General features: G+C 43.3%; 2 protein-coding genes across 3 annotated transcripts in view; both read right to left on the bottom strand.

Moving 5' to 3' along the window:
• Positions 1–3,807: 3,807 nt before the first annotated feature.
• LOC306934456 (lymphotoxin-alpha-like) lies at positions 3,808–7,162 on the bottom strand (the record flags this gene model as incomplete). Its single annotated transcript, XM_079517024.1, has 4 exons — positions 3,808–4,241; positions 4,989–5,057; positions 5,527–5,554; positions 7,025–7,162. 4 exons carry the CDS (start codon positions 7,160–7,162, stop codon positions 3,808–3,810), a joined length of 669 nt encoding a protein of 222 aa, XP_079373150.1.
• Positions 7,163–9,489: 2,327 nt separating this feature from the next.
• The window catches only part of LOC306934690 (multiple epidermal growth factor-like domains protein 9), a 44,301-nt gene continuing 27,446 nt past the window's right edge, over positions 9,490–26,344 (bottom strand). Inside the window, exons 5-7 of one of the 2 annotated variants that reach the window (XR_013791330.1) lie at positions 14,581–14,850; positions 10,295–12,068; positions 9,490–10,090 (exon numbers count right to left, since the gene is read on the bottom strand). Coding sequence is in view for 1 of the 2 variants with exons in the window: in XM_079517375.1 (XP_079373501.1) it covers positions 11,524–12,068; positions 14,581–14,850 (815 nt within the window). In the remaining variant the exon portion in view is untranslated. Of the gene's footprint in view, positions 12,069–14,580; positions 14,851–26,344 lie in introns of both variants that reach the window. The other variant, XM_079517375.1, reaches the window with a different exon arrangement.

Below are 26,344 nucleotides of genomic sequence, written 5' to 3'. Positions count from 1 at the left end.
TCCCATTTCACTTTTTTCATGATAATTTAAGGTCATTTCACTTTGGAATTTTGTTTATCCACGATTGAGACAGGAAGCCTCGCCTGAGAATGCTGTATACAATTTTGTCAGACCACATAATTCCTAATTCCAGGAACCAGAATATTAAAGATGAGTAGAGCTGCAAACTAAACAAAACTAGGCCTCACCTGCTTCTTGGTGTCCGGCATCTTGCTTGTTTTCAAAGGAAAACAACAGGCAAGCATCCGGTGGCCATTTGCTGTTTGAATCAGACACTATGACGGAACCAGGAGTCAGCTCATTCCATGGCTCTCGTGGTCAAGGAGTGTGGCTCATGTCCCCTCTGTTTGTCTCAGTTTATTTAAATAATTGAGAGCCGTGTGTATGTAGTAGTGCAGTGGTTCTCAGTGACAGTAACAATATAAGGACTTTTAAGACATTTAATACAGCAAACTATACTATTCTAAAAACTGATTGGCCAAACAAAGTTGTGAAAATTGGGACTACCTAAAAATTGTGAAAATAGCAGGTCTACAAGCTTGAAGATCTGATATTTTCACAATATTTATCTGTTGAGCAAACTATTTAATGCCTCAACTCAAGTGTTTGTCACGGGGGGTCCACAGTTCAAATATGATTATTTTGGTGGGGGGTCACGGGCCACGGCCTGAAAAGCTTGAGGACCACAGTCCTCTGGTGTAGTGTTGTGTGTGTGTTCAAGCATTTACCAAGTTCTCAAACTGTTACATTGTTTATGGGTAAACTCAGGAGGCTGTTGCAAGTACCGCTGAGTGGAAACTGCTGTGTTGACGACACTTGACTTGGTTCCAGAAGTTTACCATCAATGCTTAAAAAATGTCAAAAAAGGAATAAACAAACCCATGTTGAATTTGTTAATGAACCATGCAGTTTAATCGCTGATGCATTGCATCTGAGGTTGAACGTTTTGCTGACTTCACGAGTAATAAGCAATGCATATAGGGGTCATCATGACAGGATTGACGTTATTTTATAAAACATTATGGATTCAATTTTAGACTGCAAGTTGAGAGAGAAGCTGGTAAAACGGCTAAAGGACACACGCATAGCTTGATCAAAAAGTAAACCATTTTATATTAGAATAAAAACTCTGCACACCAGTATTGCTGCTCCCAAATGCAAGCTTACGTTGGTAACGCTCCTCAGGCCCTCAGACAGTCATTTGTACGTATATAGTGTGACATCCGGATCACCACACCTGTGACCATTAGTGCCAAGCTCCCATCTCATGTATCTATGGGTCACTTACTTTAATCAGATCAGCTAGACTGGGAAGGGGACCATGGAGAAATTATTCTGTATGACCTTTGGAATCACATTCTAGCAAATGGCAGTACCTCGCAGAGTAGTGCAGGGCTGGACTGTGTCCAAACATTTGGCCCTGACATTGATTATGCCCAGACTGGCCCACCACAACCGGCAAGCAGATAGCAGATACTCTACCGCCCGCTCTGTCGAGGCACACAAACAAACAAGCCCTAATACCACCACTTTTATACTGAAAAACATCCCTCCATATGCAAAACATTTTTTTAAGTAAGGGGTGGGGGGGCACATTCATTGGGCAGCCCACCGGGCATTTGCCCTGTACGTCAAGTGGCTAGTCCAGGCCTGGAGTAGTGGAGTCACATGGTGTAGCAGAGTGGCTCAGAGTAGTGGAGTCACATGGTGTAGCAGAGTGGCTCAGAGTAGTGGAGTCACATGGTGTAGCAGAGTGGCTCAGAGTAGTGGAGTCACATGGTGTAGCAGAGTGGCTCAGAGTAGTGGAGTCACATGGTGTAGCAGAGTGGCTCAGAGTAGTGGAGTCACATGGTGTAGCAGAGTGGCTCAGATTCTCTGCCTGATGGCCTCAAAAGTCTAATATCTCCCCTGGTCCAGAGGGATATCCCTTTGGTCTAGTGGTTAAGATGTTGGACTTTCACGTCCCGGGCGTTACAATGGCATGACTTGGACTCGAGTCACTTGGATAGCTTAACTATATATCAATGTTCTAATGAATGGACCGAAATAAATGACTTGGACTCGACTTCATCAAATCAAGAAAGATTTGCCCTTTTTTGACTTGAAAATACTCGATACCTTCCCTCCACAAGTCTAACTATTTAAAACGTTTAATTTAAATAGTGTGCCACAATTAATTTAGTCAGAAGAGTAGTTCCCATAGGCCCTTGCTTTTTACCCCTTTTGGAGTGGTGCAACCACTCCTATAGACAGCTGTGTGTGTACAGTACTGTACAAGTACAGACGGGTCTGATTTTTCTTCCCAATTTCAATTCCTCCCCACACATTGTGTTGCTACCCCAGTCTGTAGGATTGCATGCAGTGACAACTATCATCCTCCCCGGCCCGGGTGGCTGGCGTAGCTGTCTACCTACAGTAGGCTGCTAATGCGGCCTGGGTTCGACTCCCAATCCTGACGACCTTTGATGCGTGTCACTCCATGTCTCTTTCTCTGTATTATCCATAATAAAGGCAGAAAAGTCGATGTATTTTATTATTTTAATGTATACAGAAAATAGAAGATCTGAAAGTATATTGATACAAATTACATTACCAGCCAAATACAAAATGTAAAAAAAATACAAATACAAAAGGATTTGAAATGCATTAAACGGTCCATCTCTGACCACAATAGATTTATCAAAGTCACTTCATTTCACCTTTTTTGCCGCTTTTGTAATTAAAATACTTTTTGCATTTTAACCTCAATGAGGCTGTTTTATTTTTAATTTTTATATAGCTTATAAAACCTACTATGGCATTATTATTACATTATTGATTAACCCAAAAAACGAATTACCATGACGACAATAACCACAACAATTCTGTGAGTCAGTCTCTTGCACTTCACGTTCTGATTAGTCAGCAAAGGAAAAGGAAAGTGTGAAATGTTTTCTTTGGCTCAAGTATAAACGCTATGTGGGTGTTTCAATTCCAGTATTTAGGACTTCTTAAATTATAGATAGCCTGGCCCTATTAGATAGATAGCCTATAATTAACAGGTGGAAACAAATGCTTTAAAATGCATACAAATATTTATTGATATTTATTGATCTTTGATCTGTTAAATGTATCAAAAGTCCGTCAAAAAACAAACTAATATTTTGGGAACAAGCTGAAGCTTGAAATCAAATATATTACACACCAAATCTATCTATCCATAAATGCACAATGTCTCTGTACGTACGTACGTACGTATGTGTGTACAGCTTTAATGCACGTAACTCGGGAACCGTTAGCCCCACCGACTTCACCCCCACAGGGAGTGCAGTGCCCAGAACCACAATAGGCCTCTGCCCATGGCCTGTTCTGACATCACAACACTCCATATTTGGGCATGCCTGACACAGACCTCCATATATCGGAATGAAGGGACACAGAGAGACAGATACAGACATCTCCATATATGGGCTTAAAAGGGACAGGGGCAGATGGGTGGAATGGGTACTCTGACACGGGTACAGCGGGTGTTGCGTAGCCGGGTGGGGGATGGATCTCCAACTTCAATCGTTACCGACTCTGTCTGTGCTCTACAGCCGGGCACCGGTCTAGTATATCAAATCTACAATATAGAGGGTTTCCGCATGCTATTCCATGTGTGAATCATAAGAATGAAGAAATAGCCAGCACACCAAGAAATGTCCTTTTCACATGCGTGATGGGCCTTGCTCAGCGTTGTAGTGTGAATCATGAGTAATGAGCACGGGATTTCCCGGAATCCCTTCAGGAAACCACAAGTTCAAGGGGGGGGGGGGGGGGGGGGGGGGGTCACTCAGACTCCGCTAACTCAGACTGGAAATCCACACCGAAAAAAACCCGGTCTGGCTTCACCGCTATCAGACTGGGGTGGCTTGAATACACCCACAGCTTGTCTTTTTTTTTCAGCTTGAACAAAGCTGCCGAGTACATGGACCTCTGACAGTGTTCCACATCGCATTTCACCGTGTCAACCGTGTGAATTAGTGTCACGTTTCTCTGGTAGTTGTCCGCAATGTGATACACGTTGTGATCCAGAATAAAGTCATTGTCCGGATCAGCGGCGGTGCCGTCATACTCGTAGGTGATCTGCAGGTACACTCTGTAGAAGCCGTCTCTGGGCACGATCAGATATTTGTTGCAGTAGCTGAAGTCCCCGCGGAGGTGGGCATGACCGACGCTGTCCTCCCACGCAAGGTGGTGATGCTCCTTGGTAGATGTTGATGCTAGAAGAATATATGGCAATAAGAAAGGTTTGTTTTCACACCATACCAAAACAGGATAACACAATCCTTTTGTTTAGTACTCCAGATGAGAAAAAAAAGCCATATAGCCATGCTATAAGCCCTAACCACACCAAAGGGTCACCATGCAACTCCTTGGGTCCAAACGGTTGCAAGGAGTTAACGCTAAAACCGTCTCGACCCTTTGGTGTGGTTTGGGCCATTGAATTCCATGCGTTGAATCACTATAGGGTCAACGTGGGTCAATGTGCAACAAGACATATATCACACCGCAGGGACAACGCTAAAACCGTCTTGACCCTTTGGTGTGGTTAGGGCTTTAGTTAAATGATCAGCATACATTAATGGTTCTCAACCTTTTAAGTCCCCACCCTGATAAGCACTTACAAGGTAGTGTACGAGTTGAGGCATTACATTTTGTTTGACCCGGTTCCACAGAAATATTGTGAAAATAGCAGATCTACAAGCCCAGAACGCCTCGCCTTTCGAGGAGTTCATATGGAGACCCCCCTGGGGGAATTGGTCAGCAACCTATTAAATCCTGACATGCTTTTCACACCCACTGATACAGGGCATTGGACCTCTAATGCTGGCGAGAGTGCCATCCACAATTTAGGAGTTAAGAATGAAACAAGTAAACATTAAACAATGAAATTACACTGATTTGTTGATTGGTTGGTTAGTAGTCAACAGAAGTTAAAATAGGCATTTCCCAGTAGGCTACCTTACCTGTCAAAAGTGCACTTGGATTTTGATGCTGTTGAACTTGAACTTGTTTCTGCTGTTGAGCACTGATGGCTACAGGATAGATGATAAACATGATGGGTTAGAAATCGTCTGTAGGCCTATGACATATATATATATGAACCTTTATTGAGAAAGGATATCCCCTTGAGATGTCACATCTCGTTTTCGAGGGGGACATCCCAAAAAGCAAACTAATGATTAATGATTAATCAATCTGACAACCCAATCGCCAAAACATAAAGGAAAAACAGTGCCCTCTTTTCCTTTGAATTGACGTCAACAGTCTGTCTCGAGAGACTATATAATAAAATCCAAATTGCCAAGTTTTACTGCACACTCTTGTTATACAGTCTGTGTTTCTGACACTATACTGTATGTGACCGTATATAAAAAGGCAAGCTCACACACACACACACACACACACACACACACACCTCTTTTGATTGACTTTGGGAACTGTGCTAGCAGGTGTTTTGGAAAGCAACGTACTGTATAAGTAATGTTTATAATAATTATTTACCTGGTGAAGGGTCAGCAGAAGGTGTATGCTATAAGAAAACAAACACTGTTAGCAACATGTATGGTTTACACGGTTTCGGTTGTCCGCTCATAGACTGCGTGTGGAAAAGGGAAGATGGAGCCGCATAGGCTACCACCTGAACAGCGGTTTTGCCAATGTGAGACTGGTATACAAAACGAACAGCACATACTGGTGTGTCCCCTCACACAAGATATCAGAGTGAAATATGGACATGAGGGTATTGATTTGAGCTCACTCTTTGTGGGCACTAACAGAGAGACTTTGCGTATGCTACATGCCTGCCTGTCACTTGTGGAGCAATAGAAAGCTCCTGTTGTAAAGGGATTCTGTATTGTGTATTGTATATTTTAATGTATTGTACCTTTTAAAGTTTTTGATTCATGGGTTTTTTATTATTGTTTGGACCCAATGTTTTATACATTTGTGTCAATAAAGTAACTAACTAACTAACTATGTATGGCAATAATAATATTTAAGCTAACGTAGACCTAGAATGGCTGTGATATTACCGACATTTCATGATGACACAACTTTCAAAAAGTAATGAGAAGACAAAATTGTAACTGGAACACTAGGCTACTAGCCTACTATGTCCTGATTGCCTGAAATGTAGCAACCCAACTGAAAATGTATTTTGTGTTTATTTAAGAGCTGGATAAACGGGGAAGCGGAGACCCCTAGTGCTTTAACCGTTTAACAACATACAATTGTTTTTCTTTTTATTAACCCAAAATATCACTTAGGGCTAGCTACCCTACCTTTAATTTAACTAAATACACGTGTTTGTTTTGCCACGCCTTTCAAATGGATATTATGTGAAACAAGAGCTGACTTCAAGTTGCAGCAGCGAGTATTATTGGTTGACTTATTTACAGTGAGTAAAAAGTAGCCACGTACGTCACGCAGGAGTGCCTCGAGATGACTCCTTCCTTAGTCCTTATATGGCTGTACAGTAGCCTACAGTATGCTATAAATGCGAGCTATGCAGTGATGTAAAGTAACTAAGCACCTGTACGTGCGGTACTGCACTGCACATAAATAGTACAATTTTGAGTATTTCCAATTTCCAGTACTTTTTTAAATTCTACTAGGCCTACATCTCGGTCAAATAGCAAGCTCACAGTGCGTGGCATCAAACACATTTCAAAATATTTTTATACAGTTGAAAACTAGTCTGCAATGCATATTAGTGCATACTAATGACTATAGACTTAGATACTTTTACTTTTGGTACTTTAAGTACATTTTAATACCAGATACTTTTGTACTATTTCGGACTTTTGCGTTTAAAGTTGTAACAGAGTAGCCTACCGTACTTCATTGATATACTTTTAGCTATACTTTTTCTTAAGTAAATTAATTCCACCACTGCATGGTGCTATACATCATATCACAGCTATTCCAGGCGGGCTATACGGTATATACAGTAACGTGTCGTGCACTTGTCTGTTATTATTCTTTGAATATTCTTTCTTACCTGGCACTGCTGGCAGCCATGAAGCACACGCATATTCCCAAAGACGAACACGAGCAGCAGCGCCAGCAGAGCCGTGACCACGAACAGAAAGCCCGCAACAATGAACCGGGTCAGCTGCATTAAGCGCGTCTGCTGCATGAAGTGATCTTTATTATTATTATTAATAATATAGCGCCGAGACTCAGACTGGCACATGGATCCACCACAACAGCAACAAGCGTCTTCTCCTTCCACGTGATGATCCATCTGCTGCTCCATCATAGGAATGTGATGATCCATTATGGTTAAAACTAGAGAGCCGGGTCGGTGGTGCAGCATGCAGTGATCAGTGAAAGTCAAGTGCCTTTCCAAGTGGAACTTTCCTGCATTTTATACACGTTGTTGTTGTGTCACACATTTAAATTAAGCACCCTTCAAGAAAGACAATGAATGAACACTTCCCTCTTTTGGAACGTCATCATAATATGTATCCAGTTTCTCTTCTCAGTCACACTCTCACTCACAGTACACACACCCCCTACTTACTTAGCCTGGATCCAGCTACTACTTACTACCATACTAGACCGCACACTGTGCGTGTGTGTATATTATACACACTATTACACAGACAGACACGCTGCACGCACACACAGGCAGGCGCACGCACGCACGCACGCACACCAGTGTTGTTTGTTGCCCCTATGGTGTTATTGCCAGATTGTGTGAGAGAAATAAGCAACCCCGTCCCCAGATCTATGAAAACAAGGAATATTTGTAACAACACAAATCGGCCTAATCGGGTAAGGTCCCGACTCCCGATAACCTGACTCCGCCAGATGGGGCAGCAGAGAGTACACTGGAGGGGGGAACCCAGTGTACTCTCTGCTGCCCCATCTGGCGGAGTCAGTGGCAGCGGTGCCCAGTGCCCAGTGGCAGCGGTGGCCGAACGGATAGCGGCGCGGTCTAGATACCGGAAGGTTCCCAGTTCGAACCAGCCGTCCGACACGTTAAAATTACCACCGCTGAAATGCCCTTGAACAAGGCATCAACCACTACGATGAAATGTGTTCTATGAGCAGGGCCTGGCTGGAAACAAGTTCTTGAGCTTAGCCCAGATACCCTGGGTAAATATAGATTTCATTTCATTTCATTTCATTTCAGGTTAGACTCCCGACTCCATGGCATGAAACATTTTAATTCAATTCACACATGGCCCGTGTAAAAAAGGCAATAGTAGCATAAAAGGATATAGTAGCAGTTTTTGTATTGACCTATACTTTCTTTTGAACTGTACCCATTCTACAAACTGTGAATAACATTTTCAATCAAACACACTAAACCAAGCAACTTTACAGACAAATAAGCCCAAAGTCGCTTATAATAAGCGGACATGGCAACACACACATAGGGCTCGGACTCACAGACCTCTCTTAGTCACACACACACGCACACGTACACGCACTACACGCACACAAGCGCGCACGCACACATGCACGCACCAAGGCACGCACACACATGGCATCACATCACAGAGAGCGGAAGGGAGGAGCGCTCACGGGAAATCATTTGGCAAAAGCCCACAGAACGCATACCCATGATATCTCACACACCTGCTTCAACAGGTTCGTTATCTTGCACATCGGATGTGATTGCAGAGGTGGTGTTGTGCAGACTACTCACATTTTGTATACTTTAAGTAAAAGTACCAATACCACAAATTCAATCACATACGCTTAAGTAAGCCTCCTGAAAGGAAAAATACTCATTATGCATAATGTCCCATTTCACAAGTTCAAAATGTCAAGCAGCAGTCATAACAATGTGTGTCCTTGAGTCCTTACCCTACTTCAAACCCGCTCTAAAAGAGCACCGGAAATGAACCCTGCCCCACAACTGTTTACTGTACTCTTTCTGTAGTAATTACTAATTGCATATATTTTGCATATTTACTGTATATTATTATTTTTCTTTAACTGTCTTGATGAATTTAGTTTTTAATTTTAGTATTCAATAAAAAATATAAATGTCTTGAAAGTAGCCGATCTACGAGCTCACTGTGAGCTTTGTATATCTTTAGATATTGAAATGGACGAAATATAAATATATATATATATATCAAAATCATATAATTTTAGTGAGTGAGTAAAAGTAATGTAAAAGTACAGCATTTTCCTCTGAGATGTAGTCGGGCAGAAGTAAAAGTATTGAAATTGTAAATCCTGAAAAAGTTAGAAAAAAAAAATATATATATATATATATACACATACACACACACACACACACACACACACTCAATTGTACTTTACTCGTGCTCAGTGCTGGAGTACATGTACCTAGTTACTTTACACCACTGTGTATTGCACATCAGATGTTATTGTTTATGTCCGTCACACCGCCTGTCTCCATGAGTCATGAGACCATGAACAAACAAATACCAATAGTACTTAATGTGGGCATTGTGGGAATCAGAGTAATAGAGAAACAAGTTAGTTGAACAGTTAAACCCAATTTTATTCGATAATGTGTGTTGAGAGTGGAGTAGTTTGAGGACTAATATTTACACCATTTCTATTCTCTTGTCTTGAGCGCAACAATTGGGTGTCCGAGTCATGTTTCCAGTCCAGGCAGCAGCTGAATACACATGGGAAAGATGTCATTGCTAGTGGAGAAAACAAACAAACAAGAAGAAATGCTGTGTGGAGTGATCACCACCACAATTAAGCCCCTTCGAGGTGAAAGGTCCAAAGGTCTGTGTGAGAGTGTCAAGAGTGTACGCCATCTTCTACCTGTACAATAATAATAATAATAACGCTACTATTCACATTCATCTGTACAATATCATATTTACAGTGATCACGTCGGGGAAAGAGCCAGTATACCTGAGGAGTGAATTCCATCGTCTACCCCATCATCTACCACAGAGCAAAACAAAACAAACAGAGGCCATCAAAGTGTCGATGGTAGTTTCACAAACAGCAGATTTCAAAAGATTTCACCAAGGCCCCCAGGATAAATTGTTACATTATAAAGTGGATTGCTTTTACACAAAATTGCTGTATTTGCCTTCTTCAAAATGTTTGTGTGTGACTACACTGATTACAGTAACATGGGTACTACCAGAGTAATCTAGTAAGAGAGTGGTGACACGCTTTGATCTCGCCGCAAAGCGGGTGCCTATGGGCGGGGCGATAGTTCCAAACATTGCTCCTATGGCTGGAACTATTCCATTGAGATAGAATGAGCACTTCCGCATTCCATTGTTACAATGAGAGTCAACGGGAGTGTCATTACTCTCTTACTAGATTACTCTGGGTACTACTAGGTTACCGTGTATAGGTTGGTTTCACTTCAGTATTTTTGTATTAATTTGAGTAATATTTGTACATGCACAGTAAAATAATCAATGTTAATTTGACTCAGAGTTAAATTAACAGGTTTTTATTGCGTAGTGAGCTTGGGCCATAAACCAATCGATACATGGATAATGTGACTACTATAGACTATATAAGTAATAGACTACTTGTTTATTCAAATTGTTGATTAGATTATTAGATTAGATTTGAAGACTGGATCAAAATGTTGGCCTATCAGTGGTTTGTAATAAGCACAAGTCACCGCCCTGCAGTTGTGCCAAACACTCCTCTATAATACTCAAGATAAGGTAATAAAATCATAAAAAGCAATAAAATAAAAGAATGAGGTCATGAATTGCCTTCGCCAGCAGCCTTAATTTCCCCCCTATTACTCTCACAACGCTCACAAAGACACACATACTGTACATGAAAACATATTGCCCGATTAAATTACCATTCAATAGCACATAAAAGGTAAAACACCATGAAAAAACACAACACATGTGCAGCATTTCTCCCAAGAATAAAAACGTGAAACAATAAATAACGGAATAAAAATGAATTAAATAACAATCATTGTCTCCATTAAAGACCACTGTTCATGTGATCGAGGTTATAACTTAATAAACCGTTCATTAGTCCCACTGAAAACATGTTGAAATGTTAGGATCATCACACGCAAGTCCTTCTGTGTCCACACAGAACTGTGCAGGAATCAATGTACCAGCAAACAGGTAGGCTATCTAATCCCTGCCTATTAGCTTTGTCAATTACTGTACCTACCAGATCTGGAATAATGCCCTCTACAGGACACAACAGAAACAAGAAACTATTCTCTTTGGGTCCATTTTTGCTGATCCGCTTCATTTAGTTTTGTTGTTGTCACATACCGCCATCCCTAATCTTTGATCCCACCCTGCTTGTTCTCCTGGTTCTTAAATGCAAAGTGTTCTGAAGCGCCACGGGCGAGCTGGGGTGGAGTTAAAGCAGTAGTTATGCGCAATGGAGCATTGTGGGTTTTCTTATTTTTTTTGTTTTTGTTTTGGTACAATCCAGCAGCTTTGTGGTGACCTCCCATAGCGAGGAGGGGGCCCTAGCTGGGCCCCTGGCACGGGGTGGGGTGGGGTGGGCTAAGTGGGGGGGGTGTCAGTCAGTCAGGGACCGCCGCTAGGCCTTGCTGTAGCAGTTGCCCTGCGTGGTGAGGGCCAGCTGGCCGTTGGGCGCCACCTCGTTGGCCTCGTCCTCCAGCAGGCCCGACACGTCGGCGTTGGGGATGCTGTCGTGGTAGCTGCTGAAGCTGATGTTGTCCTCCTTGAGCTCGATGGTCCAGAAGGGAGCGTTGAGCTTGCGGTTCTGGTACTCCCTGTACGTGTACACGCCGCCCACGAAGCCCAGCAGGAGCAGCACCACCAGGATGATCACGGCCAGGATGATGATGTTGAACTGGGTCCAGGACACCTCGGTCCGCGCCGCCGTGGTGTTGTCCGTGGGGCTGCCCAGGCTGGTCAGCAGGGTCTGGGCGGCGGCGGTGGTGGTGGTGGAGGCTGCCCGGGGTGGCACAGTGCTGGTGTTGGTGGTCCGGGGGGAGGCTGAGGTGCTGCTGGCTGTGGTAGATGGTGTGCTGGTGGTGGCCGACGGAGTCGGGGAGGATGTGCTGGATTTAGGGGGCCCTGTTGTGGTCACTCCTGCCGGTGTGGGGACGATCCGTGATGCTGTAGTGGGTAAAGAAAGTCACAAAGTTAGGACAAATTGTCAAGACACTATTTGTATGTACATGTAGTACCTTGCATAATTTTTTTACATTTGTGTACACTGTTAAATGTTGTTTACATTTTGAGAACCCTGCTACAGATACAGTTTTATTTAAATTTCCTTTCAATCTATACTGCTGCTTGTTCATGGCAGAATTGCTATTGGGGGACTGGGTTGACAATCAACACGAGCCAACCTACGGAGAGCAAGACGGGTGGGACAAAAATGAGGAAGCAGGGAGAGACTGGAGTTTTTGGGACAAACAGGGACATTAAGGCCCTCATTTATCAATTGAGTGTAAAATCTGCCCCAAATTCGAGTGTAGGTTTCCTAGTACACCCACGTCGCCACGGCATTTATAAAGTGATCGCAAACAGCTGATCCTTCCTTAATTTCGTTCCGACGTTAATAAATGTGACGGTTGAAATCTATCTGGCACGCCCTATGAAATCAAGCATCGCCCTCGTTTTTGCGACACGAACAACTGCAGTACGACCTTGGAAACCATAGTTACATGACGAAAAAAGTCAATAAAAACGTTTCCCCCGCTTTCCCACGCACACGCAACTTGCAAGCAACTGTCACTGTGTGTTGTTAGTTGTATATACAATTATGAAAGTGTTTATTAATTTAATATACAACAAGATTAGTGAACGAAAACCTGTGATTCTGTGAAGCATTAATTAAATAACATTGCTCACGTCATTGGAATGAGTTTGGACACGCACAGCCCGTGACAAATGCTGTTTTGCAAATAGCTGCATCTCCTCCTCCGCTCCTGTTCTGTCTGTCTCTGTCACTGTCGTGACCTGCATGCACGTTTATGACATTACTGTATATTAGACTGCCTCCCTGTGCAGCCTAAACCTTATGTGGTACTGGTGGTAGGCTATAGTGGTGGTGGGCTCAGGCTGGCTGGGTTAGCCTATACCTATAGATGCTACCGGTATGCGCTCATCTCATGCAAAACACTGTTTAAATGGCTTAAGCATCTAACTTGCAACATTGTTTTTAATTGCGCAATTTTAATTGCTTGCACACTTGGAAATATCCTACCAATTTCATATGACATGCCATTACAAAATATATTTTTTTCACGTGAATTATTAGTTTTATACATTTTAGGAGTGAAAACATATGTTTAGATGCCTGTGACAGCATGTCAGCAGTTCAGACAATGCTGCTCCGCTTGTGTACGACAGAAAAACAGCTGAGGACAAAGCCTACGACAGCTCCCGACCAGACGTGATTTTTGTCCTGGCACATGTTCAATTTCAAGGTTGGTAAATGGTAAATGGTTGGTAAATGGCGGAAATGGTAAATGCCGAAAATTGTGGTAATTCCGGCGTGCACCCATATTTTGGCGTAGGCCTACGCCGAGTTGATAAATGAGGGCCTATGTGTTTAAATAAGTTCAGGAAATTGTCAAATCATGTTGCACTAGTGTGGCTTTGTATTAGTGAAGCCTGTATTTACAGGAGAGTTGTATGTTTCAGTCAGTCATTCACAACCAGTGTCACCAAACAAATTAACAAATGCTAAGCTACAGCTAAAAACAAGTTCAGCTGTCCCACTAACACTGTGGGAGAAGAGAGGGTGTTGGAGGATATTATCTTTGCCCCAGTGAGTACTATGAACACTACAGTATAATTGATAAAAGAAAATGCATTTGTTGTAAAGGATAAAAAGTGAATTAGTGTGTGGGGTTTCCTTTGAATATAGTGTGCTGAAATTCAGGACATCGCTGGACCAGCTGGGGCAATAGAAGTGCTCGGAGGTTGCCACTGCATACTTCTGCAGCTTCTGCACAGGTTTGCTAAGGAACTGTGAGTACAGACCATCTACCTACGGTAACTCTGAGGACTTTCCTATGAGCTCCAACAGCGCGCCCAACTTGGTACCATAAACTGGGTCAATCGATGTTACTTATTATAAAAAAATAATTCTTGTGATTCATGAGTATAATGTGAGTTACTTGGTGAGCATATAAAATAACAGTATAGCTGTACAATAAAGCTAGCCAGGCCTCTTTGCACCTGATCTACTGTAAGTTATATGTTAACATTCAACTAGCTACAGTGGACACATCCTGATATTGTATTTTGGGGCCATTACCAATTGAGAATTGAGTGAGTGCGCCCGACACACAGTATTATCATTTCCTACATATTCCTACAGTCTTCAGACCATGGCCATATTCTGTCATCAAAACCTCTCATCATCGAAAAGATGGCAGCGGTGGCCGAACGGATTGCGGAGCGGTCTTGATACCGGAAGGTCGCCAGTTCGAATCAGCGGTCCGACACGTTAAAATTACCACCGCTGAAGTGCCCTTGAGCAAGGCATTGAACCACTACCATGAAATGTTCTATGAGCAGGGCCTGGCTGGAAACAAGTTCTTGAGCTTAGCCCAGATACCCTGGGTAAATATAGTAACTTTGCTTTGCTTTTGCTTTACGGTTAAACCATTACCTGCACGGCTGCAGTTGTGAGCACGTGCGTCCCCGGTGAAGCCAGGGACACACAGCTGGCAGTGGAGCCCTGTGGTGTCGTTTCCACAGCGGAGACAGTGCCCTGTGTCCGGGTGGCAGATCTGGGCAGGGCCTTTTGGGTCTGCATTCCCACTGCACTCACAGGGCACACACTTGCCAGCCAATTTGTAGAACCCAGCGCTGCACTCGTCACACCTCAAACCGCCATACTGGGGAAGGCACTGGTCGCATACTGGGAAGCCGTCAGAGTCTGTATAGAAAAAGACAAGATGAGGACAAAGGACAATGGGATTTATTATTTCTAGGCCGAATGCACTGAATGCAATGTGTGTGTGTGTGTGTGTGTGTGTGTGTGTGTGTGTGTGTGTGTGTGTGTGTGTGTGTGTGTGTGTGTGTGTGTGTGTGTGTGTGTGTGTGTGTGTGTGTGTGTGTGTGTGTGTGGTTTTGAGGATACATTCACCATTACCAGTTCAACAGGCCTGGCACCTGCGTCTCTAAACATGCTGTAAGTGTAAGCACTAAAGCACTCTTGGTTGAAATATTAAAACTTTTACTGTTTGCTTTGTCTGGGTGCTCTGGGTGCATATTATCACCCTGAGTCATCCCTAACTTCGCCACTAGATGGCTCAAGATCACAGTCTACTGGCTGGGTAGACAGACATGAATAATTGCAGGCAGAAACGGACTATAACAGCACAATCAATGCCAGGGTTAGGGACGCGACCGTTAATCAAACAAGTTGATTTAATTGATTATAAAAATGATCAATTAATTAAGAAAATGTAACAGTAAAAAATAAAAAAGGCAGCCATTAACAAAATGGCATATTGTCCATTGTAGGGCAGAAACCTTGTATATCCATATTTGAATGTTTTTTTTTTTCCATAAATGAATCCCCTGACAGTGCAAAAGTCCCAAACAGCTGATCTACAAGCTCACAATGCATTGCATGTTACATTTTGCCCCTAAATGACAACGAAAAGTACTAAAGGACATTGTGACTAAGCAATAACTACACTGGACCCATTGGAACACAGGTCATTTCTTTTTCCATTTCCTGAAAAGTTAACGTTATGGACATTTCCACGCGACAGCAATGATTATGTTACATAATGCAATTTAGATGCATTATGCACACACACACACACACACACACACACACACACACACACACACACACACACACACACACACACACACACACATGCGCACACTAATCTGCTCTCAAAACACTCTTCGCAGAGCATTAAAATGCAGAAATAGATTCTAACGGTCCTGCTAGAATTGATCTCAATGCCCGATGCCTTATTACGGAGGATCATTATTCTTCATTATCATCACATGGGTGTCCTCTCTAGGGTCAGCTTCCCACTGAAAGGCCTCCGGTCATGGTAATATGACGCCACACTGCTCTGTGTCATGATGACCAATAGGGTCTGATAACCACAACACACTGCACTGCACCATGCCACCCCCTGTGGGCACCATTTATTCAAAACAAGGGCACCGAGTTTAACCCATTTTGGGTGGGAACCCCTTTTGGTGTTTTAAAGCATTATGTTATATTTTAGACTATTGAAAAATAGCTCATAGCGCGGCACCGAGTGCCGCGCTATGAGCTTGTACTTCTGCTATTTTTTTAAAAATCGTGTGGCACAAATCTTTGAATGTATATTCTTTCAGAGCGAACGTTTTTAACTCAAATCTTTGCTTCTGGGGAGGTCCCTGGAACAACATGTTTTCAGATGTATGGGGGGGTCGGCGGCCGATTACATATAATTTGTGTGGTCCTTGACATGAAATATTGAGCACCACTGATACAGAAACATAGGTTTTTCCAGAAAACCGACAGGATTCAGAAGACATTTTTTTTAATTTCGAAGTCAGGTCTAAATGGCATAATAATAATGAAGTCTTTAGATTTTATTTTTGTCTCTCTTGTTAGCCTGGGAGGTATCTATCCCATTGTGGGTTCACGATCCGGTCGGGAGCAGATGATATCCTGCGTCATGTTGTCATCAGACAGGTACCCCCAAAGCGGAATCCGTAATGCGCATCGGTGTTGTTTTTGGCAGCAAATTTCTATTTTAGTTTTAGTCATAAAAGTCTCTTGATTAGTTTTCACTTAGTTTTAGTCACATGTTAGTCACCTGGAATGTGTTAGTGTTGGTTTAGTTTTAGTCGACTAAATGTCATGAGATTTCAGTCGACTAAATCTACAGGTGATTTAGTCGACTAAAATGTATTTTGGCAGGCCTTGATGCCGTCGTAATGACTATTTTTTTTAACAATTTGTTGACGAAATTGTCAGTATATTTAGTCTTACTTTTAGTCATCATAGCTTAGTTTTCATTTAGTTTCCAATAGTTTTTGCCAGTGGAAAAAGGTAGTCGACGAACATTTTCCGTCTTAGTTTTAGTCGACGAAAACAACACTGCTGCGTATTACCCCAAATTCCCAGTGATCAAGGGCATCATAATTTTAGGGCCTACCCAATAAAAGCCAATTGATGCGGCGTATGAATCTGACAAGTTTCTTCAAGTATACTTCTTGGAATAGCTTGTTTGGTATATGCTTCTTTTATTCCAACTCGCAGCGACTGGCGAGACTAAAAACAAACCAGGGGGGACCTGAACTTTTTCTTAACCACTTAAAAAACTTTAGTTGACAAGACATGGGTCCTCCAGGGCTCTATTCTATACTTCTTTTTCCGTCTACACCAAATCTCTTCCCCAAAAGTCTACAAGCTCAAAATGTGCCGCAACGACACGACCGTATATCTGTTATTTTCACCGAATGTTCACCCCAGGACGGGGACGCTATAGGATTCATGGGGTTGAAAGATCACATTTGTTTTTGTAGCAATTTAAAGGGGCGACTGTGGCTCAAGAGGTAGAGCAGGTCGTCCAATGATCCATGGGTCGGCGGTTCGAATCCCGGCTCCTCCTGTCTACATGTCGAAGTGTCCTTGGGCAAGACACTGAACCCCAAATTGCTCCCGATGTGCTGGTTGGTACCTTGCATGGCTTCCGCTGCAATCGGTGTATGAATGTGTGAGTGAATGGGTGAATGTAATGCACAATCTATGTAAAGCGCCTTGGATAAAGGCGCTATATAAATGCACCATTTACCATTTTTAAAGCTTTATTTGCAGGAAACTGAAGTTGCGTGACTTATGCAGTGTTCACAGTACTACCAGAGGGGAGGGGGATAACATTGTCGCTGTTGAAGTATTGCTCAAGCCACACTACGTGAATGAAAATGGTAGGGTTAAATAGCACAGAGAATGAAAATGGTAGGGTTAAATAGCACAGAGAACTGGCCCGAATGAGGTTTCTCTTCCTTTTACAGAACAGAGCAGGAATTGTTAAGGAGAGAAAAATGGTGAGACAAACATATGATTGATTGACGGTCCACTGCGTCATTGATTGATTGATTGATTGATTGACGGTCCACTGCGTCATTGGAGCACTGCAAAAAAGTTGAAACCAGCTCAACGTTTTTTTTGCAGTGCGTCACGCCTGTCACACATAAGTGTCGGGTGTCAGTTTGTAGCTTTATGTCGCTGGCTTCCATTGCAAAAGGACGACAAAGCAACAGGCAAAGGAGCATAATGGTCAGTGTTCTCTTTTAAACATTTTGTTTATCTTCCTATCCATTTTCAAGAATTCCATTATCTAACGGTTGCAACTGCTTCTCTCACCCACATCACATGTTACATACTTGCTATGGAAGGAAACGATACACAGGGAACTTGAGTATGTGCCTTGGTCCAGGGATTCTCAACCCGTGGGTCGCGACCCCTCGGGGGGGGTCGCCAAAATATTTTAGGGGGTCCCCAAATTATAAAAAAATAAAAAAATAGATTTAAAAAAAATATATATTTTCACAATTTTTCAAAAATAGCAGACCTACAAGCTCGTAGCGCGCCACTCGGTGGCGCGCTATGAGCTTGTAGATCTGCTATTTTTCAATAGCTAAATTATAACAATGCTTAAAACACTAAAAGGGGTTCCCGCACAAAATGGTTTAAGGTTATTGTAGCAGTCAATTTATATTGGGGGTCGGGAGGGGGCGGGGCGGGGGTCCCGAGACATTGCCAAAGCATTTCCGGGGGTCCCCGGACAAAAACGTTGAGAACCCCTGCCTTGGTCGGTAATTAGACATCCAGGCGGTATGATTTTCACTACCGTCAAAAACCCTTATTAATGGAAGATAAAACTATGACATGAAATGTATTTATTACACCAGGGAACTTGGTCAGCAGAAGAAATAATTGGCTGGTCATTTCAGCTCTACTGGTCTCCTAACTAAGGCCCCATATTTACACTGGCAGCCAAATCCAGCCTGAATCAGATCTGAGCCACATCCAGATTGGAATCTGATTTGTCTAAATGAGTCATGTGACCATTTAAACCAATCGGATTTCAATCTTGATGTGTCACAGATCTGATTCAGGCTAGATTTGTCTGCCAGTGTAAATGGGGCCTAAGATACTGTATACATGGATTTGTGTAAATTCATAACTTATCCTCACATTCTAGCTAAATCTGTATACATACATACGTATGTAGTTATTAAGAAAAGTCTAAAACCAATAACATTACACAAAGATAAATACTGTTTGCTTTGTTATTAAATATTTCTGGCTATGAAATCATAGCACATCTAATTTTGATGTGGGTAACCCATATAGAGGGTATGCGCGAGACATAATCATCAAACCAGGAAGGAAGTTATGCAGGAATGCCTACTGAGTGTCTAAAAACTACTTTCTGGCCTTGACAACCCATGCATCAAAACAGAAGTCATATCTAATTGCATTAAACAACATTATACCACAGGTCGTTTCGAGGAAGCAATCTGATTGGTTGAAACAGCCTTCTAGCCGTGGGTTAAACCAGCACCATAATCAAAACAAAGAATTCAGCTGCTCTGTTCTCCCAGAGCGCTAGCAAACTCGGTGGCTATAGGCTAGCTAGTTTCTTGGGACATTTGTGGTCGTAGTGACTACATCTGTCATTAAAAAATATATTTTTTCCAGCCATTTTCTTAGTTTTAAGGGTAACTTCAGTGATGCTTGCGGAACTCGACTTCGTCTCGTTTCTTACCGCATCACTGTCGTGGCAATAATCACGTTAAACCACACCCTCTCGTGTAATATTGCTTAATTGTAGACACCCTTCACTAGTGTTTCCCAACCTGCTGGGAGGCATGAAAGATCACACCCCTTGTGATCTTTCGGTGAAGCCTAGTGTGTGTGTGTGTGTGTGTGTGTGAAATATTCAATAGTTATATAAGCCCTAATAATAATAATAATAATAATAATAATAATAGGCGCTTTAACTACTTTCACACATTTTCAAATATCTTAGTTAAACCTACAAGCTCGTGATGCGATGGCAGCTTGTGGACTAGCCTGGGGTCCACCTATGCTTTCTATGGCATAGGCAGCTCCCGGCAGGATCCGCCAGGATAATCTAGACGCAGCTGCGCGACATGAGACTAATTAATTCGAGCGACAGAGAGAGAGAGGAGTGTGTGTGTGTGTGTGCGTGTGTGTACGTGTGTGCGTCAATTTAACAAGGGTGCAGGCGATCAGAAATCAGCAGAGAGTGATCGACGTTTGCGCTATACTCTATGCCGAATTGAAGTGGACTCGGTCCCAGACTTTTTTTTCTCTCCCTGGAAATAAAAACGTCTGGGTTTCCGAGGCTACTTTGTGGACTGGCTATTTCCACAATTCCCATTTGATGAAATATAAAATAGGGCTTAAGTGACCTTAACATAGTTAACCAAAAATCATAGTGAAGTACAGTGATAACAGTGAACACAGTGAAACGGTGTGTGTGTGTGTGTGTGTGTGTGTGTGTGTGTGTGTGTGTGTGTGTGTGTGTGTGTGTGTGTGTGTGTGTGTGTGTGTGCACGCCTACTCCACTAGATAATGCAGCATGAATCTATAATTTATTTTCTGGTGAGTTATTATGGACTGTTCTTGGACGGTTCTTGGTCGGACAAATGCACGTGAGATCATTTCAGACGGCGACAGGCCTGCCTAGCTTCAGTTCGTACCACTTTTCCTGAACGAATGCCCTACATCTATAGACCTCAATCTGGAATGATCATGTGACACGGCTCCGCTCACCACTAGTGCTCCTCCGACTGTTCATGATTAGCTGGATTCAAAACCCATTTAGACCTGAGCAATTAAACCAAAAGAAAGTCTTCGAAATCTTGACAGTTTTCTGAAAACCCTATTGTTCCTACTGTATGTCAGTGGTTCTCAAACTATTTCATGTCAAGGACCCCCAAGATTATAAGTATTTGGCCCGCGACCACCATCTCAAAATATGTTGTTCCAGGGACACCCCCAGAAGCAAAGATATGAGTTTTAAAAAAAAACGTTCGCTCCGAAAGAATATATATCCAAGGATTTGCGCCACATTTTCACGATTTCTTTTTAAACAAATAGCAGACCTACAAGCTCGTAGCGCGGCACTCGGTGCCGCGCTATGAGCTTGTAGATCTGCTATTTTTCAATAGCTAAAGTGTAACGTGATGCTTAAAACACCAAGAGGGGTTCCTGCCCAGAATGGATTTAACCCCTGCTGAAGAGTCCAGTTGGCAGCTAGACGCCGATGTGTTATATCACCCAGCGTGAGTGAAACACGATATACTCGGCAGCAGCAGCACTGGTATGGGGTTCAAGGTTCTGTGTGCAGGAGTTGACCCGGTTGTTTACACATAACTTCTACACAACACGTGTAGTAGTCTAGTTAGTGAAGTCTGGCACATCATGCCTCTTAACTACAAAATAAAAAATCACACCCGTGTGAACTGAGTGGTGTAAGGTATTATATAGCCTGATCAGCTGTGGTCTGACGTAATGTCTGACGTAATGAAATCACACCCGTGTGAACTGAGTGACCATAGCAACCATGCTCATTTTTTCTGCACAGACAGACAGACAGACAGACTAACAAAGCCAGTCGTAGGAGTGGTTTACACCACTCAAAAATGGACATACCGCGCACAGATGTTGTGTTGTTTCCACATGAGCATCATTACTTCCACGCACTCTCACGCACGCACAAGGACGCACACACACACACACACACACACACACACACACACACACACACACACACACACACACACACACACACAGAGAGAGAGAGAGAGTAAAGGAAAACAGTCAATGTTTTAGTAGCCTTCCGGATGAATGAGCCCATATACCATTGAGAAAAGATTTCGACTTTGCACGGATCATTTGATATGTGTGACCCACATTTTCCTCATATGGATGCAACAACAGCAGCGCTCGCCGTCACTCCTTCTCTCTCTCTATCATTAATTACGAAGAGGCCCTTCGTTTGCAGATCGGTGGTCTTTCCTGGCCCAGTCAAGACAAGTCTCCCCGGCACCGGTGGTACCGCATTGTGGCATTTTCTCATTATTCACTGTTGCTACAGCAACGTCTGTCTTCATGCTGAACAACCCCCCCCCCCCCCCCCCCCCCCCACCGCCAACAGACACAGTGCACTCACACCACTCAGTTATATAAGAGCAGCCCCTTACAGGCTGCGATGCTTCTGTGCATATTTTCCGATATTTCATAATGGTCACTGAATGGACAGGACGGGAGACGCGATTGCCTCTAGTTCCGCCGCCACTGCTGCATGACTTGCTGTAGTGTGTGTGTGTGTGTGTGTGTGTGTGCGTGCGCGCGTGTGTACTCCACATGCGTGGTGACGTTGCACAGCCCCTTCTGCTCCATTCCCATCCCCAGCCAGTTGGCCTCTGGCTGGGTGCAAACACAACCTGACAGTTTCTTGTTGCCAGGCAGGGCGGCCCTACCACCAATGGGCTCCATCGAGGGGAGGGGGAGGGGGAGGGGGAGGGGAGGGGACGGAGCGGGACGGGAGGGAGGGAGGGAGGGAGAGGTGAAGCTTGATTTATACTTATGTGCGAGGCCCGGGCCGATGTAAAAGCCACGCGCCAAACATAGCTGATCTATACGCCGTACGTAGATGCTATACAGCTACTTTCGGCGGAGTGTAAATCGGGAACGAGAGGAGAAGCGACATGGGAGTCCCCACGTCTAGGACGGTTCAGGGTTCATACTGAACATAGTTCTAGACGTCTGTGTGTCTGTGTATATACAGTAGAGGCTTTGGGCAGTATTATGCGTGTCTTAACCCATTTAGACCTGGAACGCATCCATGTCACGTTAGCGTTAGCGTTTTAAACATTATGTTATAATTTAGCTATTGAAAAATAGAAGATCTACAAGCTTGTAGGTCTGCTATTTTTGAAAAATCGTTAAAATGTGCCTCAAATCTTTCCGAAAATTGTCATGATTTAGAGTTTAAAGTTTTTTTTTTTTAAATTTCGACGTCAGGCCTGAATGGGTTGGTCTTATGACTTAACTTAAGACCTGGAGGCGTGGTCAATGCTGTTTGGCCACTCAGAATAGCCAAATGGCATTGATCACGCCTCCAGGTCTTAAGTTAAGTAATAAGACCTGGTACTTAAGACACGCATAATACTGCCCTTTATGTATAGGCTACCGTCTGCAGTGTGTTTGGCACTGTCCCCTCTAGCCGTGGTTCCCAAACCTTTTCAGGTCTGTCAAGGACCCCCAGGTTGACACTAATTAGCCCACGGAACCCCATTTGAAGAGATATCATAAGGGAAGATTTTCACGGCTCTAGCAGTGATTCTCAACCTGTTTAATTTCAAGGACCCCCCAGTTTGACATGCATATTAGTCTACGGACCCCCATTTAATGGCATTTCTATCTCGGGGATCCCCAATTTATATTGTAAAATCAATGTTAATTTAACTCTGAGAGTGTACAAATGGAACCAAACGGACCCGTTTGGATCCATTTGTACACTCTCAGAGTTACAGACCCATTAAGGGTCCATTTAGTTCCAAAATATCATTTAGCTGGGGACCCCCTGGAACTCCCTCAAGGACCCCTGGGGGTCCCCGGAACCCCACTTATGTGCTCCTAAATGGTTGTCGTCAGTAGCACGTCACTGTATGTGCTCCTAAATGGTTGTCCTGTCACGTCACTGTATGTGCTCCTAAATGGTTGTCCTGTCACACGTCACTGTATGTGCTCCTAAATGGTTGTCCTGTCACACGTCACTGTATGTGCTCCTAAATGGTTGTCGTCAGTAGCATGTCACTGTATGTGCTCCTAAATGGTTGTCCTGTCACACGTCACTGTATGTGCTCCTAAATGGTTGTCGTCAGTAGCACGTCACTGTATGTGCTCCTAAATGGTTGTCGTCAGTAGCACGTCACTGTATGTGCTCCTAAATGGTTGTCGTCAGTAGCATGTCACTGTATGTGCTCCTAAATGGTTGTCCTGTCACACGTCACTGTATGTGCTCCTAAATGGTTGTCGTCAGTAGCATGTCACTGTATGTGCTCCTAAATGGTTGTCGTCAGTAGCATGTCACTGTATGTGCTCCTAAATGGTTGTCGTCAGTAGCACGTCCGTGAGGCACCAGGTCAAAATTCCACGACTATCGATTGTATTATGATGCTGTTTGCCGATGCCAACGTAAACAAAGTCATATTGGGGATTGCACACGCACCCAACAGAGGCACATATATGGCCAATAGCAAAAAGAAAAAAAGAAAAAAAAGCAATGGAACATAAAAAAAAAAAAAAAAACGAACACAAAAGAGTTGGGACACACTTTCAGCGAGAGATAAGATAAGAACATATAATGTAGGCACGTCTTTTGCTTTCGGAAAAAAAAGATTGTTAGCCTACCTGTGTTACCGTTAACACCCTTGTAATGTCAGTGTGTGCGTGCGTGCGTGTGTTTCAGTGTGAACTCTCCCACCCGCAGCTGTGATCTGAGGGGTTGCCCTGTCGTTAACCTTGTTCCTGGACTTTTACAATCTCACGAGGAGAAAGGCCTGGCGAAAGAACTACAGCCCAATATGTCTATATATGGGGAAAGACTTCCGTTGGATGCACTTCCGGCACCCGAGGTCTTTTGTTTCCCCCGACCTATCACAAATTATGCGTTTTTTTGAGTGGTGTAAACCACTCCTACAACTGGCTTTGTTAGTCTGTGCAGAAAAAATGAGCATGGTTGCTATGTTCACCCTGTTCACCCGGGTGAACAGGGGTTTTTTTCTGTGCAGAAAAAATGAGCATGGTTGCTATGTTCACCCTGTTCACCCGGGTGTGATTTCATTACGTCAGACATGATTTCATTACGTCAGACAGGCTATATAAGACTTTACACCACTCAGTTCACACGGGTGTGATTTTTTTTTTACATTCCCCCATGACCGGGGGAATGTAAACAGATCTGCGCAGCATCAATGTGACTTCATTGGCCGGTGTACTAACTAGACACTTTAAGCAATGTGACTTCATTGGTCGGTGTACTAACTAGACACTTTAAGCAATGTGACTTCATTGGTCGGTGTACTAACTAGACACTTTAAGCAATGTGACTTCATTGGTCGGTGTACTAACGAGACACTTTAAGCAGCAGTTCTTCATTGGTCGGTGTACTAACGAGACACTTTAAGCAGCAGTTCTTCTTGCACAGGCCCCAGTGTACTGTAGTTATCGGTCTAGCATTCAGACAAGCAGCCAGGAGGTTTATATAAACTGAACATGCCACTGGCATTCAAATCAAATCATCCAGAACATGCCACTGGCGTGTTATCTTATCTATAGTCTCTGTGTGCACTTCTAGTGGTTTTAATCGTTATCGGCAGTTTAACCCGTTCTGGGCGGGAACCCCTTTTGGTGTTTCAAGCATTCTGTTATACTTTAGCTATTGAAAAATAGCAGATCTACAAGCTCATAGCGCGCCACCGAGTGGCGCGCTATGAACTTGTAGGTCTGCTATTTTTGAGAAATCGTTAAAATGTGCCTCAAATCTTTCTGAAAATTGTCATGATTTAGAAAACTTTTTTTTTAAAATGTCGACGTCAGGCCTGAATGGGTTAATGATTATCGAAATGAAATGCCTGTGCTGCGTTTGCATGCAGTGACATTATTTTGTGACCGTGTAGGTAGGGTTCGAACGCCGGACTGACAAGACTTCATTCAAGGTTCAGGACACAGGTTTCAGGGTGGCATAGCATTCCATGAACGAAGGCGTCACTGGTTCAATCCCTCACCAAAAGACAATAATTGTGTACCCATCAACGGCAACGATGGAAATGAAAACCCCGTCAAGGAGGTGTCCTTGAGCACGAAGAGGCCAATAATGCACTACACGCTGCTCTGAATAATCAACTAGCCTAGAATAAATGTAAATAATGCATGTTAAAACGCAGTGCAACTGCACTCGTCTTGCACCTTGTTACGCGATGGTTCCTGTGGCATCATCGTGTCATGCAAACACATTTTTGTTGTTGTACAACGTAGTAGTGATGCCCTCTATGTTCACGTATTATGGCGAGTTGGTGACAGTCTTAAAGGAGAATTCCATACTAAAAGGCTTTCTTACCTTTCTTTGTAGTTGTTACGTCCCCACCAAAGAGGTCCAGGTGTTATTTTGTGCAAAAGCTCCTTATTGGCTATTTCCCCTAGCCTGGCGCGGCCAGACTCATAGCTATGTTTCCTCCCCGCATATGAATAATCTTCAGTGAATCCCCGCTATGAGGCTGGCCAAGCCAGGCTATATTCCCCCTACCATAAGCCCTAAATGAATTGCATTGAATTGAATGGGGCAATGGGGTGTTGTGCTAAT

The sequence above is a fragment of the Electrona antarctica genome, assembly GCF_951216825.1.
Source record: "Electrona antarctica genome assembly, chromosome: 12".
Classification (NCBI taxonomy): domain Eukaryota; kingdom Metazoa; phylum Chordata; class Actinopteri; order Myctophiformes; family Myctophidae; genus Electrona; species Electrona antarctica.
The sequence above is the reverse complement of the archived record's forward strand: the minus strand, read 5'-3'. Positions and strand labels throughout refer to the sequence as shown.